At 38.8% G+C, this 23,041-nt stretch overlaps 1 protein-coding gene across 7 annotated transcripts in view; it reads left to right on the forward strand.

Moving 5' to 3' along the window:
• Positions 1-23,041, forward strand: part of HMG20A (high mobility group 20A) — a 68,335-nt gene that overhangs the window by 37,607 nt on the left and 7,687 nt on the right. For 6 of the 7 annotated variants that reach the window (XM_045449003.1, XM_045449000.1, XM_045448999.1 and 3 more), the window contains 6 exons: positions 3,137-3,229; positions 8,904-9,051; positions 11,097-11,309; positions 14,522-14,654; positions 15,531-15,562; positions 22,845-22,920. In XM_045449003.1, coding sequence (XP_045304959.1) covers positions 3,141-3,229; positions 8,904-9,051; positions 11,097-11,309; positions 14,522-14,654; positions 15,531-15,562; positions 22,845-22,920 — 691 coding nt within the window. In that variant the 5' untranslated portion in view covers positions 3,137-3,140. Of the gene's footprint in view, positions 1-3,136; positions 3,230-8,903; positions 9,052-11,096; positions 11,310-14,521; positions 14,655-15,530; positions 15,563-22,844; positions 22,921-23,041 lie in introns of those variants that run through there. The other variant, XM_045449004.1, reaches the window with a different exon arrangement.

Consider the following 23,041-nt stretch of genomic DNA (forward strand, 5'->3'; position numbering starts at 1 on the left):
ATGAAGTGGGATTAACATATGTAAAGTAAGGAAAGATTGCTTGAAAAGAGCCAGCCCCAGAAAATCTAGGTATAAATTAGGCTTCCAGCACTGTCCAACACATTTGGAGTAATGTCTCATTGTTGAGATCATCCCTTTTGTTGGGAAAGGTTACTAGGAAAATCTTAGTTGAAAAACATTCCTTAAGCTCCACCTATATTGACCAAAGCAATGTTCTGAATATAGTTTGGCTCCCCATATTACTACAGGGAGAAAATGTGTTGATTGGCCAATAAATACCTAGTGTACTTAATATAATTATCATTATAATTTTTATAATTGTTATTAAAATATCTTAAATTGGCATCATGTTTTATACATCCATTTTTTTCAGTGAGTGGTTAGTGTTAGAGGGAATTTTTGGATTTCAAAAGCTACAGTCTGGACCCTGGTTTAAACTATAAGCCTCAACGTAATACCATTTTTTTGAGGCCTCCTGGTAGAAGCCTTCACTTGGTACAGAACCTGTCTGCCAGGAAACATCTGCATGATATGCTTACTTATGTAGACTGCAGCAGAGAACCAGATTTGTATGTTGCTTTGTCTTTGTGCATATTTCTCTTCTTTTCCCTTCCAGAGTAGCATTCATTACATTTCTTAAGTGCTTCACATAGAATTTCAAAGTTCAGTTTGACCTCTGTACTGAGACATTATCAGACACAGATGCTACACTGAGAGGCTTTTTGGCAATCAATGGCTTAGTAGCCGTGATTCAGTTTGAATCACCCCCGTATGGACCATATGAAAGCAGAACCTTGCAGGATCCCAGCCATATTCTTGGGAATCATTTTCTTTTCCAACTTATTGGACTAGTTTAGAGGCTTTTGGATTTTCCTGGACTTTTTCCTCATTTCCTTCTTTTGTTGATCTTGGCCCCTTAACCTTCCACCCACTTTATTACTCATTTCTTAGGGACCTGACTACTCAGTAACACTAGAGAAAATATATCTGAAGCCATATGGGTTCAGTAAAACAAACTTAAGAAAAAGAAGCAAGACATTTGTGTTCTCTCAACTTCCTTTGTTTATATGATCTGTTTATATGTTGCTAAGGTTGTGTTGTCCAGCTGCCTCCCAATCTTGCTCCCAGTACCTCAACAATGACTGAAGAGAACTGGGAAACACTTGAAGACGGTCATGTTGGCACAGAGAATGAAAAGAGTTCATTTGGCGCCACGACCCCCAACCCCCCCCCCCCCGCCCCCCCGCCAGATAATATATCACCTTTGAGGTTCAGTAAGAGATGCCAGGAACTTCAAATGCTGAATCTTAAAGTTATTGAAAGGCCATTTACTTTTAGGGAGACTTTAATAAGAAGCCAGCTAAATGGGTCCTTTTAAGGTTTGGGAGTGAATACCTATTTGAATGTTTTCCTGTGGTTTACAGTTACACTGTATGGCATTTAATTGATTAGGGGGTTTTTTTGGTAAGATGAATATCAGTGTAAGGTGATGTTAGCAGCCCTTAAAGCCCAGGCTCTAATCTGGTCTGTGCATAATGTGAATTAAAATCAAATTAAAATGTAAATACACCTATGTCAGGATTATTCTAGAAAACATCTAGAATGGGATGTTGCAGTATTTGTCAGAGCCCCTTGTAAATCCCCTTGTCTTGAAGGAATTGAGAAGGGTTAGCAAGCATCCTGGCACATGGAATAAACTCCTGATTGAGTCTGAAGTTTCTCTCTCTGCTTTCCATGCTCTACCCACTGCAATGGGTATTAGTCATACAGAGATGCATTTTTTCACATTAAGCTATTTATGAAACCGGTCTGCTAAATAAAAATTTAGAAGCAAAAACAAGAAAATAAGAATAAGAAATAAGCCATCAGTGTCACCATTTTTGAAGTAAATTATTCTATCGAACATTTAGAATGTGATGTCAGTGTCGTCTGCATCTTCCTCTGGTTTCCACCTCAGTGGGATGAATCCTAGCTCTGCTTGGGCTGCCCTGCTTTCCTCTTAATTGCAGTTTCACTAGGTCTCCTCAGCAGCAGCCCCTGAAGTAACGGCTGAGGGAGCTCCTAAGTGAATTCTCATAATTTGCTTCTCAATTCTCCCCGTTTGATTGAAGCACTCTCTTTCTTGAGTGGTTTGCAGTTCCCCTTAAGTGGTTACTGTTTGGGGTCACTGTTGAATGTTTTGTTTGAATATCACTTTCAGGATGAATGGAAGGCTGCTGCTTTTGGCTCTATGGGGTGATACCACCATTGGTGGTAAGCCTTGAAAGAGAAAAATCTTTCTTTGTAGTGAGATGCTAAGTGAAATTACTCTCTTTGTCACTTTGTCCTTTTATTCTTTCAGTCTGATAACCTTCAAGTTCTTGTAATTTATTTTGTTTTCTTCAATTAAGCTTAGTTGTTTCCTGTACCCAGGTGCATGCTATTTCCGTTGGTCGTCATGGTGATGTGGAACATATTTCTGACCTGGAAGTGAGGTTTCTTTACCTCTGCTCCACATCAGTATGCCTTCCAGCCTCCACTTCCTTTGCATTATTTCCTTTTGGAGGGCTCAGTTTGTTACCACTTAATCTAAGGATGATTCATCTGGGACTGAGACCCAGTAATGCTGTAATAACAATACCTTGCTTTATATAATAATACTCAAAGCACTTACCATCTTAGCCTTTCTCTGTTTATGAAGCTCTTTCAGTTTAATCCTTCACAATAACCCTGTGGGTCAAGTCAGCAATCTTGTACGTGTCTAAGATAGTGAAATAGTATCTCATAGAAGTTGAATAACTTGTTCAGGGTTGCTGAGTTACTCTGTGCTTCTGACTTACTCTGCTCAACAGTTTTTACAGTAAATGAAGAATACTTTTGAAGGTATTCTTAATGAACAAAAAGGAATTTCCAAACTCTGTCCCATTTATTAAAATCTAACGCTTTTTAGTCTAGTCGGTCAGTAAGACCAAAGTTAAGAACCCATTAACCAGTGTTTAAATTGATTTATGTCCAAATCAAGAAAATAAACATTTAGGTCCATTTCTATTCTGCTGCTGATGTGATAAATTTAAGGAAGGCTGGCTTATATTAATGGAACTTCAACTGGAAGTAATTAAGCCATTATAATTATTTTCTTATTGTCTCTTCCTTTCAGAGAGATGGAAACCTTGATGACAAGCTCTACCCTGCCACCCCTTTTTGCAGAGGAAGATGGCTCCAAGGAGAGTAATGATCTGGCCACAACTGGGTAAGCAGCTGCTCTGGGACACTGGGCCTCCACCAAGCTTTAAAACAAAGCTTCTGATAATGGATGAGGTGCTAAAGAGACTGTTTTATATCATAAAACCAGAAGTTATGTTTGTTAGGCTTCACAAAAGAGAGAGTGAGAGCCATTGTAAGCTGCTTTGTGATCTGCATTCAGCTGTCATTTGCCGTGTTCTGGTGCCTGTGAACTGGCACAGCAATATGTGGATCTAGGAAACATCAGTTCCTCCTGGTTAAGAGAATTACATAGCTACCATTAAGTAAATAACCTGCCACAGGGCTAGCTCTAAAAATCAAGTTCATTTTCTGTTTGAATTGCCACAGATATGAAAATAATTTTTCCCCCAGAGGTCTGATTTTTTTTTTTAAGATCAGATTTTTTAATACAGCTCTTTATTCAAGATGCCTAGGAGCTCTGACTCGACTGACTTCCTTTCTTTCCCCCCATCTCCTTTCTTTGGTATTTTTGGAGCAGATGTATAAAGGAATATAGAAAAGCACTAATAGCAATAGTCCCTCTTCCCTTGAAAATCTCTGTTCCACTTGAATTTTTATCTTTTCTATTTAGAAGTTATTTGCCACGGAAGAAATACATTCACTGATTGAAGTGCTAGCTAATCCCTGCGATGAATTATCTTAATATTCTTTAGAGCTCTTGAAAAATGGACTAGACTTTGTAATTATTCTGTTTCCTTACCTCACATATATTTCTTCATTAATATCTGCCTTCTGACCTTACTATTCAGATAAAGCTGTTCTCCAAGACTTTTCTAAAAGCTGCCTAGTTGTTAAATCCAGTTCATTCAAGAAAAATTTTCTGAGTGTCTCCTATGTGCCAGACACTGTTCTAGGCACTGGATACTAAGCAATGAACAAAGCAGACAAAAATACCAATCCCCGTAGAGCTTAAATTCTACTGGGGACATCAGGGAGTAAACAGGATAATTAAGTAAAATACATACTATGTTGTTAAAAACTATGGATTAACAAAGCAGGGAAGAGGGTTGGGAAGGCTTTGGGGTGCAGTTTTAGATAAGATGGCCCAGAAATGCTTTCAAAGTGAATTGAATAAAGACCTGAAGGAAGCAAGGTAGCTAGCATGCAGTTATCTGGGGAAGATTATTCTAGGCAGAAGGAAAAGGAAGTGCAAAAACCCTGGGTTAGAAATGTTTTTACCTTTTAGAAATACCCAGGAAGCCAGTGTAGCTGGAGCAGAGTATATATACCAAGGGGAAGGTAGTAGAGGACTACATCGGTGCTTTCTGAGTCAGAAAGTCTGAGTGAGGGCTAGAGATTTTACTTGGTAGTATGTTCCCAGGCAATGTCAGTGCTGCTGGTATGAGGGCCATACTTTTGAGTAGCAAGGACTAGACCATGTACAATCTTATAGGTCAGAGTAAGCACTTTTAACTGGCACTCTGAGAGAGGTGAGAAAGCATTGGAGGATTTTGAGCAGAATGATCTGATATTTATTTTTTAATAGGATCCCTGTGGCTGTTATATTGAGAATAGAGTGAAGGGAGCAGGGGCTGAAGCAAGGAGACGAGTTAAGCTCCTGAAATAATTCAAGTGAGAGATGATGAGTTAACATCACTAGTGACAAGAGTATTTTTGTTGGAGTAGTAGGGGTGAGACCTCATTGGAGAGGGTTTCAGGGATAATGGGAATAGGGTTTGGTGCCATGTAGAATTTGACGTATATTTTGAAGATAAACCAAGTTAAGATTTGTTTCAAAAACCAGATGAGATGTGAGAAGGGAGAAAAAAGCAATCAAGGACAACTCCAAACTGTTGGCCTAAGCGACCGAAGGGATGACTTAGATGGGGAAAACTAAGCAGGAGATTTTAAATTTGAGATGCTTGTTAGATATCCAAGCAGAAATGTCAAATAGACAGCTTAATATAGGGCTTAGGGGCTAGGGGAGGTCTAGACTAGAAAAAGAAACATGGGGATCATCAGCATATACCTGATATTTAAAGCCAGAGACTGGCTGAGATCACTGAAGAAATGAGCACTATGTAGATAGAAAAGAGAAGAGATCTAATGCCTGAGCTCTGGGATACACTAGCATTTAAGCCAGGCAGAAGAGGAAAAGTCAACAAAGAACACTAAAGGGAATAGCTAAAAAGGTAGCAGAAAAACCAGAGGAGTGCCGTGTCCTGGAAAACAAGTTAAAAAAAGGTATTTCAAGAGGAAGAGATCAACTGTGTTAAAAACTTTTGGAAGGGGGCGCCTGGGTGGCGCAGTCGGTTAAGCGTCCGACTTCAGCCAGGTCACGATCTCGCGGTCCGTGAGTTCGAGCCCCGCGTCGGGCTCTGGGCTGATGGCTCAGAGCCTGGAGCCTGTTTCCGATTCTGTGTCTCCCTCTCTCTCTGCCCCTCCCCCGTTCATGCTCTGTCTCTCTCTGTCCCAAAAATAAATAAACGTTGAAAAAAAATATTTAAAAAAAAAAAAAAAAAACTTTTGGAAGATCGGGTGAGATGAAGGCTGAGAAATGACGCGGAATTTAGCATGGAGGGCATTGGTGACTTTTATAAGAGTTGTAAGTACACATGTCCTTTGGGTTACGTTTAAGAGAGAATGAAAGAAGAGAAATTGAAGCCAATAGATATAAACAATTATTTTCAGAGTACAGATCTGCCTCAGCTTACCATGGGGTTACCTCCAGATAAACCCATAGTAAATTGAAAATACCATTGGTCAGAAATGCACTTAATGTACCTAACCTACCGAACATCATAGCTTAGTCTAGCCTACCTTCAGCGTGCTCAGAACGCTTACATTAGCCTACGGTTAGGCAAAATCATCCAGCACAAAGCCTAAAGTGTTGAATATCTGTAATTTGTTGAATATTGTACTGAAAGTGAAAACAACACTTGTATGGATACAGAACGGTCAAAAGGGTATCAGTTATTTACTCTGGTGATTGCGAGGCTGACCAGGAGCTGAGGCTCACTGCAGCTGCCCAGCATTGTGAGAGAGGACCACGCAGCATATCACTAAGCTCAAGAAAAGATCCAAATACAAAAGTCCAAGTGTGGTGTCTACTGAATCTATCTCACGTTCACACCATCGTCAAGTTGAAAAATCATAAATCAAACTGTCTTAAGTTGGGGATGGTCTCTATGAATAATTCTGTAATGGAAAGGAGAAAAATGAAGTGGGATCCAGAGAGTGCTTTTTGTTTTGTTTCATTTTGCTTTAAGGTAACAAGGTAAGAGTAAAAAATGTCACATTTGCTTGCTGACTAGGCTGATCCAGTGGACAAGGAAGAATTGGTAATGCAGGAGAGGGCAGAATTGCTAAAAACCTGTCTTTGAGTAGGCTAAATGCTGTGGGGTCCATGGCACAAATGGAAGGGTTGTTGGCTTTAACTAAGAGCGTGCCAACTCATTTATAGGAACAAAAGAACCTTGTTTTGTTTTGTTTTGTTTTGTTTTGTTTTGTTTTGTTTTTTTCCAAACTGTGTCCAACTTGTCATCTCCAAGACATTTGATGCCTGTGACCACTCCCCTCTGGTTTCTGTTCATTTCAGTCAGGGATTCATAGGATTGATACATTTTCCCAAACCTAACTTTCATATTTTACTGAAATAAGAATGTACAAGAATTAGTAACTTAAAAGTTGATGGCACTGTTGGAACAAGAATGACAGTGAGTGAAAAAACAAGTTGCCAAAGCCATCCAAAGTAATTGAAACATCTGGAAAATCTACCAGGATCAAACTGGGTCTCTGATGGTGCCTCTTTTCAGAGAACATGATTGGCATTGAGTTCATAATTTCTCTTAGTCTTTTTCAAAGGACCTCAAAGACCTCAAAAATGTAGGAAACTCCTGCTTAAAATCATCTATTATATTTTCTAGAAAGGGTCAGAAAAGTGTAATTTCTTTCATTTCCAGGACAGTGTGCATCTGCTTTCATTCATTTCTCAGCCCACTGGAATCTGGATATTATTCCCCTAATTCTACTAAAACTATGCTCCCTAAAATTGCCAACAACCTTTAGGTCTTCGAATTTAGCAGATACTTTTCAGCCTATCTTATTCGACATCTGCATCTTTTTACTTGGTTCATACCCACTTCTAAAAAGTCTTTCTGCCTTGGCCTCTTTGACAGTATTCTCTCCTAAATCTCTTAAAGCCCTGCTTAGTCTTTCCTACTTCTTCTAATGCTTGCTCTTCAAATGATCTTTTCCAACAGAGTTCTGTCCTGACTTTCTTCTCTCTTTCTGGAGAATATCCAGCACTTCCCATTTTTCTGATTTTCTTCACTTCTGTTCTCTCAATGCATGTTTCCAGTTGTCTGTGGGACAGCTTCACTTAATTATGCCATGAGTGTTTCAGACTTACCGTTTTCTCTTCTGTCTTACACCCACCCCACCCATCCCCCACACACTTTCCAGTTGACGTTGGCTAATAGTGCATAATCACCCATAGAGTTACCTTTGACTCAGTCGTTAAGTTCACTCTATCCCTGAAATATCTCTTAGCTATCATTCCCCTCTTCTCCATCCTGCCTTCCTGTCTCTCACTTAGTCTATAGCAGTAGCCTCCTGAAAGGTTGCCCTTACTCCTGTTATACTCTTTCCTTTCTGCCTGTAATGATGTTGACCTGGCGAGTACCTATTTATCTTTCAAGACCTCTGTAAAATCTTTCTTAACATCCTCTACATATGTATAAAATTCATCATACCATACACTTTTTACAAACCTCTATTTTAGTACTTACATTGCATTGTAATTATTTGCCTATAACCCTATGAAGTATATATTCTTCCAGAATAGTGAGTGAATCCAGTCATCTACCTTATTATGTCCACTTTTCAGAAGGTTGAGATCTGGTTTGCCAATTCGTCTGGAACAGAATGCTGGAAACAGAAAAGAAATATGTGTTTTATTTCTTAACATTTATACCTGAACCTACTGAACTTAATATCATTAGATGATCTGGTTGTCAATAAACACTTGAGTCCAAGAAGTAATAACCTATGGAATGTACCATAAGAGATACTTCTTACGCCCTTCTGTGACGGGGCACCCTCCCTTTACAACTCCCATTCCTATTCTCCTTTTCCATTAACAATATTTTCCCTTTACACTGGAGATAAGATGCATGAAAAGTAGCATATAAAAGTGAGACTCTGTTGCATGCTCAGAACTAAAATGTCAATGTTGAGGGGAGAGGTCATTTTTTGAGAAAAGATTATAGTTTGTTTGTTTTTTTTTAAGTTTATGTATTTTTGAGAGACAGAGAGCAAGTGAGCAGGGGAGGGGCAGAGAGAGGGGAAGAGAGAATCCCAAGCAGGCTCCACGCCATGAGCGCAGATCCCGGTGTAGGGCTTGAACTCACAAACCTTGAAATCATGACCTAAGCTGAAACTAAGAGCTGGATGCTTAACCAACTGAGCCACCCAGTTGCCCCTAGTTATTTTTAATAGAAGGCTTCTCCATGAAAATGACCTAGTTCAATCAAGCACTGAAACTAGTTTTTTAAATACTCTATAACTATTCTGGAGACCTTATTTACATTTACACAAATGAGGTGGGGTAATTAAACCTGGCTTCTGCTTTTGATGACAGGGCAATTTGTCTTGAACCTTGGTAAATAGGAATCTTTGATGCTATTGATAACTGAACACATCTGCCTGTTACTCTTAAGGTTAACCCACCCAGAGGTTCCATATAGTAGTGGAGCCACATCATCCACCAACAATCCAGAATTTGTGGAGGATCTCTCCCAAGGTCAGTTGCTTCAGAATGAGGCTTCAAATACAGCAGAAGGCACTGAACAGAGGCATGAAGATGAGGTAAGCTGAAGAAGCATTTCTTCCTGTTACCAGTCTCTGAAGTTTCTAAAGAAGCAGTCAGCAAAGGAATTGATCGAAGCATTCATCCTCTGGCCCCCCTACATTCTGCAGAATTTTCTTCATAGAACCGTATTAATGGTTTCACATAAAACCATATTAATGGTTTTAATGACACAGAGACAAGTAGATTCTTTTTCCCCCTGCTTAATAAATTTATACCTGCATCATACTAGATGTTCAACAAATGCTTACTGAATGAATGAATGATTTACATAAGTAATTAACGAGAAGTCCACATGCCCTTGTTCAAGGCCACACATTTTATGCACACCAAGCCCTATAGCATGGAATCATACATTCTCAGAGGATCCACACCACTTACCAAGCCATTCACCCTCCCATAGAGGGCATCCTTCTCTAATTCACACAAGGTTCCATATGGGCCTGGGGCAGTCATGCCCTTGTTGGACTTTCAGTGTTCCTCGCAATTGATTGATTACATTGTCCACGTTAAGGCACTCTTTTTTAGTCATACAAGAATACCACCATGAATTTCATCTTTTTTCTTGTTTTATTTATTTGTTTTTAAAGTTTATTTATTTAATTTGCGAGTAAGTGCAAGCAGGGGAGGGTCAGAGAGAGAGAGAGAGAGAGAGAGAGAATTGCAAGCAGGCTCCATGCTGCCAGTACAGAGCCCAACGCAGGGCTCAATCCCACAAACCATGACCTGAGCCAAGATCATGACCTGAGCCAAGATGAAGAGCCGGATGCTCAATCAACTGAGCCTTTCCAGCGCCCCATCATCTTTTTTCTTACTTTAAAAGAGCTGATTCTTTTCATGTTGGCATCCTTTAAGATTATAATGAATGCTTGAAGCTTCTTAAACATCTTAAAATCCTTAGTAGCTTTAATGTTACTAAGTTTACAAGACAAAATCAGGGGGAAAAAAAGCTGATAGCAAATACACCATTTGCCCAGTGGTGAATAATTCATATTAATTTGGAGGACTACAGTACTATAATTAATATTTTAATGTTTTTGTCCCATTTCATTTATTTTTCTCTTTGAAAGAAGAATTCTTGTATCCATAAAAGTTTATTAAGTGATAGGCTGTGTGTATTTGTAAAATTATGAAGCAAAAGTGTGAGGGAGCTTTCATCTCATTAAAAGACAAAGAGATGGGGGGTGCTTGGATGGCTTGGTCAGTCTCTCTGCCCCTCCCCTGTTCATGTGCTCGCTCTCTCTCTCTCTCTCTCTCTCTCAAAATAAATAAATAAATAAACTTTAAAAAAAGAAAAAGAGAAAGGGCTGTGGTAAAGCATCAGTAGTACCTCAGTCCTTTCTTTAAACTTTTTTGAGGTGATTTCATTTTTTGATGTAACTCATAACATATAAAGACCTCTGACTTTATAAAATAAACATCTTAAGGAACAAGTCATCAAGGCAAAAAACTAAGTATTCATTTTGGATATATTATACTTGATGAAATTTAGATATTAATTTAGAAATCTATATGTTGTCTACTGTGGGAAGTGAACTGGTCTTTGAATGGTATCAATGAAAAACATCCTTCACGAATGATTTTTAAGCCCTGTACTACAACTTGTCTCTTTGCCCAGTGTTTGTGACATCTTGTTCTGATCTACCATGACAGTGTCTGCTTCTCTGGCACAGTGCTATGTATGTGCTACGTTTCTCATTTAGGAAATTCCCCTGTCAGGAGTTAGGACTTGTTAAGTGCGTATGAAGGCCAAAGTGTACATGATCATGGTGCCCCTTCTTCTCATCAGTTAGGATTAGCCCCTTAATGTAACAGTCTGTAGTGTGGTACATGAAAGGATGTGCAGATGAACCATCTAGAGTTCCTTTTTGAAGACTGCATTGCAGTCATTTGTACCTATGACAGATTTGGAGAGCTTTGAATATCTAGGCTCCTAATAGTAGGAAAATGCAACTCTTATCCTGTTGTGTTCGTTTGTTTTATTGTTGTGTTATTTGGGTGGATTTTGTAATTTGGTTTTTGGTTTTTTTATTTTGTCTTACAGCAAAGAAGTAAACGAGGAGGTTGGTCCAAAGGAAGAAAGAGGAAGAAACCTCTTCGAGACAGCAACGCACCCAAATCCCCCCTTACAGGATATGTTCGATTCATGAACGAGCGTCGAGAACAGCTTCGAGCAAAAAGACCAGAAGTCCCATTTCCAGAAATCACAAGGATGTTAGGCAATGAATGGAGTAAACTGCCCCCTGAGGAAAAACAGGTAATTGTTCCTATTCCTGATCCTCTGCGTGGTTTTGATTATGCCTCAAAAATAGCTTCCATCAAAAGCAAAGAGGATGGGTGGTTGATTCTTCAATTTTGTCATGGGGCGTAGAAGAACAGAATAGCAGGATTCATCATAACTCTTTTCTCTAGCACAGTGGTTTTTGTACTGTTTCAGGATCTGCTTCAGGGGTACAAGCAGGAGGGCCCCTAGCAGCCCTCCTAAACCAAAGCAGCTCTACTTTGATTTATATGCTGAGAGTTCATATAAGAATTTTATAAAAAGTGACTCAATATTAAGAAATTAAGAAATCTGTTGATATAATTTATTCTACCGAGTCAAATGAAAAGTCAGGAGTTCAATAAGAAAAGGTCATTTGATAAAATTCTGCTGTTCACATAAGATTTTTGTTTAATTTTTTTTAACGAGTTCTGGCAAATTTAACCTACTATGAAAAATAAAGCAAGAACTATTTGAATTCCTCTCTAAGCAAAAACTAACACTGTTGCCAAACTGAAACAAATCCATTTGTTAGAGAGGGTTGAGAGGAATTAAGGACAAGATAGCCACAAATCGGTTGAAATGCCACAAAAGCAGAATGATGGTAGGTTGTGGGAGTGGCTTGGGGTTAAAAGTTCCCAGCATTCTCAGCATCTAAAAGATAGCTATATTTCTTTTATGTCTCATACTCTTTACAAAGGATTCCAAACAAACAAAAACCAAATTGAAAAATACTCTGGGGAATTAACTGAATTCAGAAAATTTCAAGGAGATTATATTAAGTTGCAACTTGAAGCTCTTTGTGGTAGCCAGCAAGTAGAAACCAGTGCATGTTGTCCATTATCTTATCCCTAATGTATAAAGGGATCGTGAGCTGTACGTACTCCATACTTTATTGTTTACTCTTTTGTTTTTAATTTCTTAATTTCATAATTAATACATGCTCTTTGTTTAACATGTTTTTAAGATGATGCAGAAGTGTGTAAAGGAAAAAGCAAAGGTAACATTAATTTTCTCCAGAGATAACCACTATTAGGTAGGGCAAAGGTTTTAGTGTTTGTTTTTAACTTTTTTTCTTTTTACTGTTTATTTATTTTTGAAAAGGGAGAGGGGCAGAGAGAGGGGGGTACAGAGGATCCAAAGCAAGCTCTGCACTGACAGCAGAGCCCAAAGCAGGGCTCAAACTCACCAACCATGAGATTGTGACCTTAGCCGAAGTCAGACACTTAACAGACTGAGCCACCTGGTTGCCCGTTTTTAACTTTTTATTTTGAAAAAATTTCAATGTACAGAAAGTTATAAACACAGGATAGTACAAAGAATGGCTAAATACCCTTTACCCAAATTCACCCGTAGTTAACACGTTTTAACCCATCTGTCCATTTGTGTATGCACTTACACTCTTCTGAGCAAGCTACACATACTAAGCACTCACGCTCACTTGCTTGTGTGTGCATGTGCGTGCTCGCTGTCTCTCACTGACATACCCACGTGCATGCACACTCATGCTTGTGTGCTTTCTCTCTCACACACACACGCACGCCTTTTTTCAAAATCATTTGAGAGTAAGTTATATACCTCATTGCCCTTCACCCCTGAATATTTCAGTGTACATTTCCTAAAAGTAGATATGTTTTCTCACACATAGTTTCATTATCAACTGTATAATTTTATATTAACGCAATATTCTTATCTAATTTACTGTCTATATTCCAATTTTGTCAGTTGACCTAATATCCTTCCTCTGTGACATTTTCCCCCTCCAGTTCAGATTCCAGTCCAGGGCAGGGTTTTGTGTTTCATAGTCAGAACTCTGGATTCCTTTAATCTGGGATATTTCCACAGTCTTTCTTTGTCTTTCATGACATTGATATTTTTTAAGAATGCAATCCCTCCCTCTTTCTCCACCTCCTTTTTGTTTACTTCTAATGAACATTGCTCATTTTGTACTTGTCTAATGTTTCCTTGTGATGACATTGAGTTATGCATTCTTAGAATACTGCATAGGTGGTATTGTGTCCTTCTCCGGGTATCACATGTGCAGGCACACAATGTCCTTTTATTCCTTACTGGTAATGTTAATTTTGCTCTCTCAATAAAGTTTTTTTATTCTCTTTTACAATTAATAAGCAATCTGTGGAGAGACATTTTAACAACATACAGAGTCCGTTCCATATCGACGTCCCCCCTAGATTTAGCATCCACTGATGACTTTTGCTTGGTCTAATCTTTACCGTGAGGGTTGCAAAATGATAATTTTCCAACTCTAGCACTCCCTTCACATTTACTGCTCAGCTTTCAGCATTCTAACTTAAGCAAGAACCCTTTTCCTCCCTGCTGTTTGTTATTTATCGTTGGTATGAGCATACTAATTTTTTTCCCCAAAGGTTTATAATTTTATTACTGTACTTCAGTATTGGGGTACTTAAATTGTCCCATGTTTGACCAGTCGGGTGTCTTCTACATCTGACTCTTGTGCAAGACAAGGTTTTTAATGTAATATCTGACTCTAGTTTGTGTCCATTTAAAAGCACTATTTTTATACATTATTTCTTAAACCTAATTGCTGAATGAAAAGGACAAGGCACTAAACAAAATTATCCTGTTGGATCAATGACTTTATTTAAATAATTAATAGCACAAAGAGTGCAGATATAGGCTCTGTCATAGTAGTCCATTTTAGGTCCATAGGATGAGGTCATTCCTTTTTATGTTCTTTGTGTCTCCCGGCTTTCGTGCTCTACTCTTCTGGCTCTTAAAAGGCCAATTGATGTATGAGATCATTCTCTCAGAATGGGTTAGGGATAGAGAAACAAAGTAATATTCCATCCTTTCTCTTGGGAAGACTAAATATGCCTATGTGGTGTCCAGTCCTCTTGAGGACTCTAGTGGCCATGTATAGGTCTGTCTATGGGATTAGAGGAATAACTGTAATGTCTTCATATGAATATTTTATGAGAATGATCTCAATAGAACTTGTCTTCATTAAGTTAGAAAATGTAATAGTGTAAAGAATTAGAATCACCTATTTCTTTTATAATTGAGGGATTATATATTTTTCTATCCATATGATTTCTTTATTCTCCCTTAGAGCTTATCCCTCATATACTTTCTTCCCATATTCTAATTGTCCTCTGTTTTCTTCAATGAGTTCACTAATATTTTACCCAGATGTGTTTCTTGAAAATAATTCCACATTTCTTTCCTAGCGCTACCTTGATGAAGCAGACAGAGATAAGGAGCGTTACATGAAGGAACTGGAGCAGTATCAGAAGACTGAGGCCTACAAGGTCTTCAGTAGGAAAACCCAGGACCGTCAGAAAGGCAAATCTCATAGGCAAGGTATCAGAACCAGAATGAGATGTTTTTGTAGTTTGTTGTGCATGACAGTGTGTCACAAAGCCTATTGTTAGCGTGATAAATGTAAAAGGTAAGTTTCCATCGTTTCTCTATTATGCCACATTCACAAACATACCTTGGAATTTTATTAAAATCATATTACTCTCATTTAAAAATCTCAGTTACATTTCCATATCCAGGGTCAATAATTTGATTTGTGTTCCAAGACCCCTCTTAGTTGCCTATGCTTTTTTTCCTAATTCCGGGGTTAGGCATTTCTCTGCCTCTAAACAAGTCTGTCTGCTAAACTACATACCTGCCTTTCTTTGACAGCACTAAGCCTTCGTGCACCACTTCTCCCACCCTTCAGTGCTCATCCTTTTCATTCATTCATCCATTCATGTATTCGTGTACTCAAACACTACATGTTGAGCTTTCATATATTGTCTACCAGGCTTTATTATACCAGGCTTTCACCTAGGCATTAAGGATGCAACAGTGAACATGACAGACAAGATCCCAGTCTTCATGGATTCTTGTTCTCTGTTAAAATTGTTCATCACACCCTTCAAGTCCCCTTTCTTCAGGAGACATTGCCAGAGAAGCCCCATCTCCCATTAGTCTGTCATTCCTTAGCCATTGCATCTTCTCCACATTTGGGCATCTTGCCTGCTAAACTTTAATGTTGTACAAACAGCCTGTGGTGTGTGTCTCCTGTCCACTCTCCCACTCTGTTATCCTCAAAGGTCAGAACTGCATCTGCTGTTTCTCTTGTGTCTAACTAACTAACTGTAGTGCAGCACAGTTCATTTGCTTGGGTTTTGTTATTGTTTTGTTTTGTTCTTGAAACTAATGTTCTCTTATTCTTTCATATTTTAGATGCAGCCCGACAGGCCACTCATGATCATGAGGTAATTAGCTTTCTGTCTACGTATCACATATCTATTTATAATAATGTTGCTGTTTGTCATGCTTTTGGACCTTTCTTTTCTTTTTTTTCTTTTTTTTTTTCTTAATGAATGGCATATTATTTCCTATCACATAATTCATATTGGGTGAGTTGCTTTTGCTCAAGGATTCTTACTATATGGCGGGCACCTATCATGAGTCTGTCCTTGAACTACAGCCCCTAACTCCAGTCCTTGTGGTCCAAGAATTTTATTGCCTTGAAATGCTAAAGATGGCTGGAATTTGGAGTGAGGTATAGAAATGAAGACCAGCTGAAAATCATAACTTAATCATAGTTTTTCATCATCAGATATCTCACTCTGACTCTCAGAAAGTTGTTTTTTAGGGAATTCCACATTTAGTTAAAATGAACTATTCAGCCACAGTGTCAGTGGAGCACAAGTGACAGTATCTTGGTTCCTAGCTCACAGGCACTTATTTGTTTACTGGCTTTTTCCCCTCCGTTGGTTTAGCCTGTCATCCATAGGATTTGGGCCTATGTTCCTATATAGGATTTTAGGCCCAGGTATCTTGGCTATGTGTCTTGGCAAAGAGAGCTTTAAATATATAGGTAGCCCAAGGTTCACATATGGTTATAAGAAAATAAAATATTTTGGTAATTCCATGCTTTACAATACTCAGTGACTTTTCATCGCTTATCAAATTCCATTCACCTCAGCAATCTGAGTCTTCTGTAATCAAGTCCCACCTTCCCTTTCCAAATACCTTAACTCCCATGTTTCCCATGTATATACTTAGCTAAAAAGCCTTTACTACTCATTGTCCTCCACGTGCCCCCATCCCTTTCTGCCTCATGCTTGTGCTCATATTCTTTCTTGCATGAAAATACTTCTGTCTGTCACTCAGTTTTCCCATTACCCCTCCCCATCACCCCATTCTGCCTCGCGAAATTCTAGCCATCCATCAAACCCGGTTTCAAGTTCCATTTCCTCTTTCAAGCTTTTCCTGTGTCTCTAGCTTCCTTTAACCCTCACAGCTCTCTCTGTTTCTCATCTGCAGTCAGCTGCTCTAGCTAAGGTGTTGAGATTATTCAAGTGCTTCTGTTCTTCACATTCCTGGATTATAATCTCTTCAAAGGAACCCATGGTCTAATTTCCATCTTGTACCCACCCCATTACCACCTAGCATGATGTGCGTGCATTGGGAGGTCTTCCAGAAATACTAATTTTTATACAAAACCCATTTGTTTATTTATTTTTTTTTTTTTATTTTTTTTTTTTTTTCAACGTTTATTTATTTTTGGGACAGAGAGAGACAGAGCATGAACGGGGGAGGGGCAGAGAGAGAGGGAGACACAGAATCGGAAGCAGGCTCCAGGCTCTGAGCCATCGGCCCAGAGCCTGACGCGGGGCTCGAACTCACGGACCGCGAGATCGTGACCTGGCTGAAGTCGGACGCTTAACCGACTGCGCCACCCAGGCGCCCCAAAACCCATTTGTTTAAATAACAGCGGAAATTTACAAAAAAAGAATTTTCTGTTGTAATCTTGCGTGCATTTGGCTTTTTAAGAAATAATTTTTTCAAAATAATAACTTACTTCTCTTGGGGCTGTAGTTCTCTTACCTAATTTGGCATTGGTGACCTTCAAAACATAGAGAAAACATTTAGATTAACAAGTCAAATAGATTATTTTTAAGTTATTTTTAATGATTTTTTAAATTTTATTTTAGTGTTTATTTTTAAGAGAAAGAGAGGGAGCCGAGACAGAGAGAGAGTGAGGAAGGGGCAGAGAGAGGGAGACACAGAATCTGAAACAGGCTCCAGGCTCAAGCTGTCAGCAAAGAGCCTGATACAGGGCTCAAACTCACTAACCATGAGATCGTGACCTGAGCCAAAGTCGGTCGTTTAACCAACTGAGCCACCCAGGCACCGCATCAAATAGACTTATTGCCATCCATGAATTAGAAAGTAAGAAGCATAATAAATACTAGCATTTTATTCTTCAAATAAATCCTATGAAAATATAGACATATGACATCTCCTGACATCTCCGTGCTCTAATTAGGGTGAAATAGTATGATATTTTTTACTTGAGAAACTGTATGTATACTTTATATTTAAAAGCCTAATTGAATAGTGTTGCAAGCTTTTCATTTTGCCAGATACTTATATAATTACTTATTTCTCTCTTTATTTGTTTGTGTGCCCACCTACCCATATCATGAGATTTCCATACTTCCTTTTTCCCTTATTAAGCATCCTTTATAACTTCTCTATCCTTAGTGGTTGCAAAAGAGAATTTGGACAATAATCTAAAACATTAGATCTCACACTTTCTAGTCAACAACTGATTAATTCCTTTCATCACTATGAATTTTGCTGGCCAAATTATATGTGGCATTTTTGTCCTCCATAAGGTTTGTAGTTTTAGTCAGGAAAGATATAGTAGATTTACTCAGTCACAGAAACTCCTGCTGATGATTTGAGAAATGAAGCTTTTTATTAAATGAGGCTTTTTATTTATTAAATGAAGCTTTTTATTTTTATTTACATGATTTAGCATGGTATGGATTCAATTTATGAAAAAGGGATAAATCTCTATGTAATTTCCCTATTTTAGGATTAGATACATGTTAAATCAAAGGAAAACAAGAGGAGAGTAGATGGACAGCCAGCAGTAGTTTCTCAAATGTGTATACAGTGGGCTCTGTAAATCTGTCTATTGGCATGTCCACATCAGGATAAAGCTCTCTTAGCAAGGTTATTGACCCAATTAATGTCCCTCACTTTATCAGATTTTATTTTACATTGAATCATATCTTTCTTAAACTTGGTAATTTCAAAACAATTGAAATAAAGAAATAGTTTGACAGTTTTTAAACATAGTTACATAATGATTTCCTTACGTATAACTTCTTAGTATAGTAGTTCAGAAAAATAAGAAAGCACTAGGAGTGAAAAGCAGCCACAGAATTCCCCATGGAAAGGATGAACCGAATCAGGCTTTAAAGATTCCTCGGGTTTTGTGGGGGGCACCTTGAGGAGGGTAAAATGACTTGAGCAGAGTTATAAGTAAGTTAATAAAAGAGCAAGTATCTTGCAAAGTGCCTAAAACATCACAGCTTTTAAATACATGCTTATTTCCCTTTACTTATCCTATTAGGAGTAAAATGACAAATGTAGTAGAATATTCTTCAAGAATATTCTTCACTTCAAAAAGACTAAGACCTCAGAAACTCTCTCAACTGACCCCACCCCCACCCATTTTGCTGGCAAGAAAAGTGACTTGCCTGAGACAGGAAAGAACTTCCCCAGAATCACTTACTGAATTACAGTTAGAAGTACGAGTGAGATGCAGGCTTCTGTATCCCATTTTGGCATTCTTGGCTGCACATGCCACACTAAATGGAGCAAACTAGTGTTGAAAGTGAAAATGGGCTGGTTGGTCACCAAATTTGTCACTAATTATGACAGAAATTATTTTGTTTGTATAAAGAAACCTATTATATTCCTAAGTGGAACTTGGATTCCTAAGACATTGTTACCATGGCAGGTACTGGCAAGTTCCTGTCAGAGCTAAAGAAATCTGACCTAAAAGCCACTTGAGTGTCCTGCATAGCACTGGGGCACTGGGACTGGTACACAGCAGTAAGAGTGTTCCCTAAGGTAAAGGGACCTTGAGCAAAGCATGTCACATTCTATGAAATTCTGGCCTTGAACCTAGATCACAGCAAAATAGATTCAGTTCGAAAGGGCCCCTGTTCTTTTACCCTCCACTCAATATATAGAATAAAAAACCTAAGTAAAGGGCATTTTTGCTCCTCTTAGACCAAAAGCCAGCCTTCTAGACATAGGAGTCAACTAGTGTTACTCTCAAGAAAGCATCTACATCTCATGTGAGGACTAAGATAGAAACAATAATTTTGTTTCTCCCTTAATTTATGAGAAATGACAAAATGACACTCAGCCTGAACAAATTAGACCCTTTCAATGAAGAGGTAATGAAATCCTTATGATTTTAATCCCTTGAGCGATCCTTGGAACAGCTTAAGTATATCGGAGCCCCCAGGAGGATCCTCTCCGTGCCGAGTAATGTACTCAGTAATGGAAGAGTGCTGATGGTTTTTATTACCACTCTTCCGTTAAGTAGAATTGCTGTTGCCTTTCAGAGACTGAACGGTTTCATTTAATTGCTTTCGTGTTTCTTCTTTTGCACTCTGAGACTCTGTACCAACGGGCAGTGTGTTAATGTACCTACACGGTACTATTCTCTGCCCTTATGTATTTAGCTTGGTTTGGGCCACTCTGGCAAAGAGGAGAATTACCTGTCTGAGGAGACTCAAGGCCTTGGAGAGACCTCTTGGTACCATAGAATTGGGGAGCGAGCATCCCTCCCTACCTAACTAGCAGATACTTAGACCTGTGACTAGGTGACTGATCTCATATGAACCTGTAAAGTTAAGTAGGAGACTGAGCAAGGTAGCATGATAAAGTCATAAGACTATATGAAGTCATTTGTGGACTTGTATCTGTTACACCTTGTTCATGTTCAAATTGTATGTCATAAGTTTTCTATTTTCCTATAGCAACCCAGCAACAGAGTTAGAGCATAGGTAAGCCAGCAGAGTCCTGAGAAAGCCACTATGAAATATGTCTAGGATCCTTTCTGGCACCAACTCTTCTTGCCCATGCATTAGTTCTCCTAGAAACCACCAAGAACTGGCCCAAGGTAGAGCTTTGCATGTTGAAATTGGGGCTTTACTGTTAATTTTGTTGTTTATTTTTAAATTGATGTGGGAAACTTTGCTTGCCTTCTTTAAGAGATAAAGGTAGGGGCGCCTGGGTGGCGCAGTCGGTTAAGCGTCCGACTTCAGCCAGGTCACGATCTCGCGGTCCGTGAGTTCGAGCCCCGCGTCGGGCTCTGGGCTGATGGCTCAGAGCCTGGAGCCTGTTTCCGATTCTGTGTCTCCCTCTCTCTCTGCCCCTTCCCCGTTCATGCTCTGTCTCTCTCTGTCCCAAAAATAAATAAACGTTGAAAAAAAAAAAAAAATTAAAAAAAAAAAAGAGATAAAGGTAAAAATTAAGTGCTCGGAAAGTTTCTTCAGGTAAATACATAGTTTTTCAGACTTAACATCTTAGATGTCTCTCTTGATCAGCTGCCATTGGCAGGCTGTTCATACAACCCAGCCCCCTTACAAGGCAGATGCCAAAATGAAAATGGAAGCTTGGTTGTCAGAATTCCCTCACAGACTGTTAACTGCTTAGCTTTTTACTGGGCACCAATCATATTTGTGTTCAAAGATAATAAAAGGCTAGTGGCAAGAGTTAGGAAAGATGCATTCTATCTCTGGCTTTAAACATGTTTGTGTAGGAATGTTTTGTTTTTTTGTTGTTTTTTTCACCGTTCTTTATGTTATAAAGATTTTGTAATCTTCAGATCTCACTAGCAATTCTTCAGTACTCATTTCCCACTGTTGTCTTTACCATCTTATGTAAGATTTTTTTTTTTATGTAAGATTTTAAACATTGTGCCAATACACTTATAATCTATATTCCTAATCCTTTCAACTTCAAATTCATTGTAGAAATTCCAGCCAAGGTATCTTGAAATTGGCTTTATTCTTAAGGGTCACTGTGGAATATATTTTGCAGTAGTTTTGTGAGACCTTTATTTTTAAACTTTATTTTTAAATTCACCAAATTGGCAAGTTAATTTTAGGCTTTGTTATTCTTTTCTATCACACATAATCCTGGATTTTCTCAGTTTTAGAGGCTAGTTATTTCTGACTTCTTGATTTTGTTTTTGTTTTTGTCTTTCCTGTGTTTGAAGAAAGTGTAAAAGATCCCCAACTATAGGCTGCACCTATAAATAAGTAAAGTGGTGGTACTAATAGGATGCCATTATTATTGCTCATGATTGGCAGATCTCTGCTGAAAGTTCTTATTGTCCATTTGGCAAACTTAGAACAGACAGCCCTATCTCAGAGCATTTTACATGGATAACCAACAGAAGCAACTGAAAAAACATGTGGAAATTCCCATTCTCTATTCCTACCTCAATACTTGTATACTGTTGACTATTCAAAGCACAGAACTCAGAAATGGCTTCCAAATTCTCCATTAGAGAAACTTATGTAGGTTTTTTTTAAGATTTCTCATTGCACAGCAATTGTACACCTGAGAGAACTAAATATTTAATCTGCTTGAGCTCTATGAAAGGTGATTCCAGTGAAAAGGTGGAATTTCCCTCACACCTTCACTTGGACTGATCCTTGCTCACCCTACTGTTTCTTTAAGGAAGACATGGCCTTCAGGCCTTACCTATTTAAACACACACACACGTAACACACAGTGGAATATTACTTAGCCATAAAATAATATAATGCAATTTTGCCATGGTTAGGCCTAGAGAGTATTATGCTAAGTAAAACAAGTCAAAGAAAGACAAATACCACATGATTTCATTTACATGTGTAATCGGAAAAAAAATGGGAGCATCTGGATGGCTCAATTGGTTAAGCGTCTGACTCTTGATTTCGGCTCAGGTCATGATCTCATGGTCGTGAAACCAAGCCCCATGTAGGGCTCCACACTCAGCGTGGAGCCAGCTTAAGATTCCTTCCTCTTTCTCTCTCTCAATCTCTCTCTCTCTCTTTCTCTCTCTCTCCCTCTCTTTCTCCCTCTCTCTCTCCCTCTCTCTCTCCCTCTCTCCCTCTCTCTCTCCCTCTCTCCTTCTCTCTCTCCCCCTCTTTCCCTCTCTCCCTCTCTCTCTCCCTCTCTCCCTCTCTCTCTCCCTCTCTCCTTCTCTCTCTCCCCCTCTTTCCCTCTCTCCCTCTCTGTCTCTCCCTCTCCCTCTCTCTCTGCCTTTGCCCTTCTCTCCCTCCTCCCCTCTCCCCTGACCTTGTTCTCTCCCTCTCAAAACAAAACAACACAAGTGAATACATAGACAAACAAAAAGCAGTAACTGGCCCATAAGTACAGAGAACAAACTGATGATTGCCAGAGGGGAGGGATGTTAGGATGGTCAAAATGGGTGAAGGGGAGTGGGAGGTCGTCTTCCAGTTCTAGAAAAAGTAAGTCACTGGTATAAAAGGTATAGCAGTGGTTTTGTAATGGCATTGTATGGTGACAGATGGTAACTACACTTGTGCTGAGCACAGCATAATGTATAGACTTATGGAATCACTACACTGTACACCTAAAATTAATGTAACATTGTGTGTCAACTATACTTCAAGAAGAGAAGGGGGAAAAAAGAACTGTTTTGTTACTCTTGATTTACAGAAAGAAACAGAAGTAAAGGAGCGGTCTGTTTTTGACATTCCTATATTTACAGAGGAATTCCTGAACCACAGCAAAGGTAATTACTAAAGTATCATTTTGTATTCCTCAGATTTGTCACAGGGGATTTCATTCTCAGGAGGGGTTCATTGCTCAAAAGCAATGGTAGTGATATTCTCCACCCTAGGGCTAGTCTGGAA

This window comes from Leopardus geoffroyi, chromosome B3 (genome assembly GCF_018350155.1).
Source record: "Leopardus geoffroyi isolate Oge1 chromosome B3, O.geoffroyi_Oge1_pat1.0, whole genome shotgun sequence".
NCBI classification, from domain to species: Eukaryota; Metazoa; Chordata; class Mammalia; order Carnivora; family Felidae; genus Leopardus; species Leopardus geoffroyi.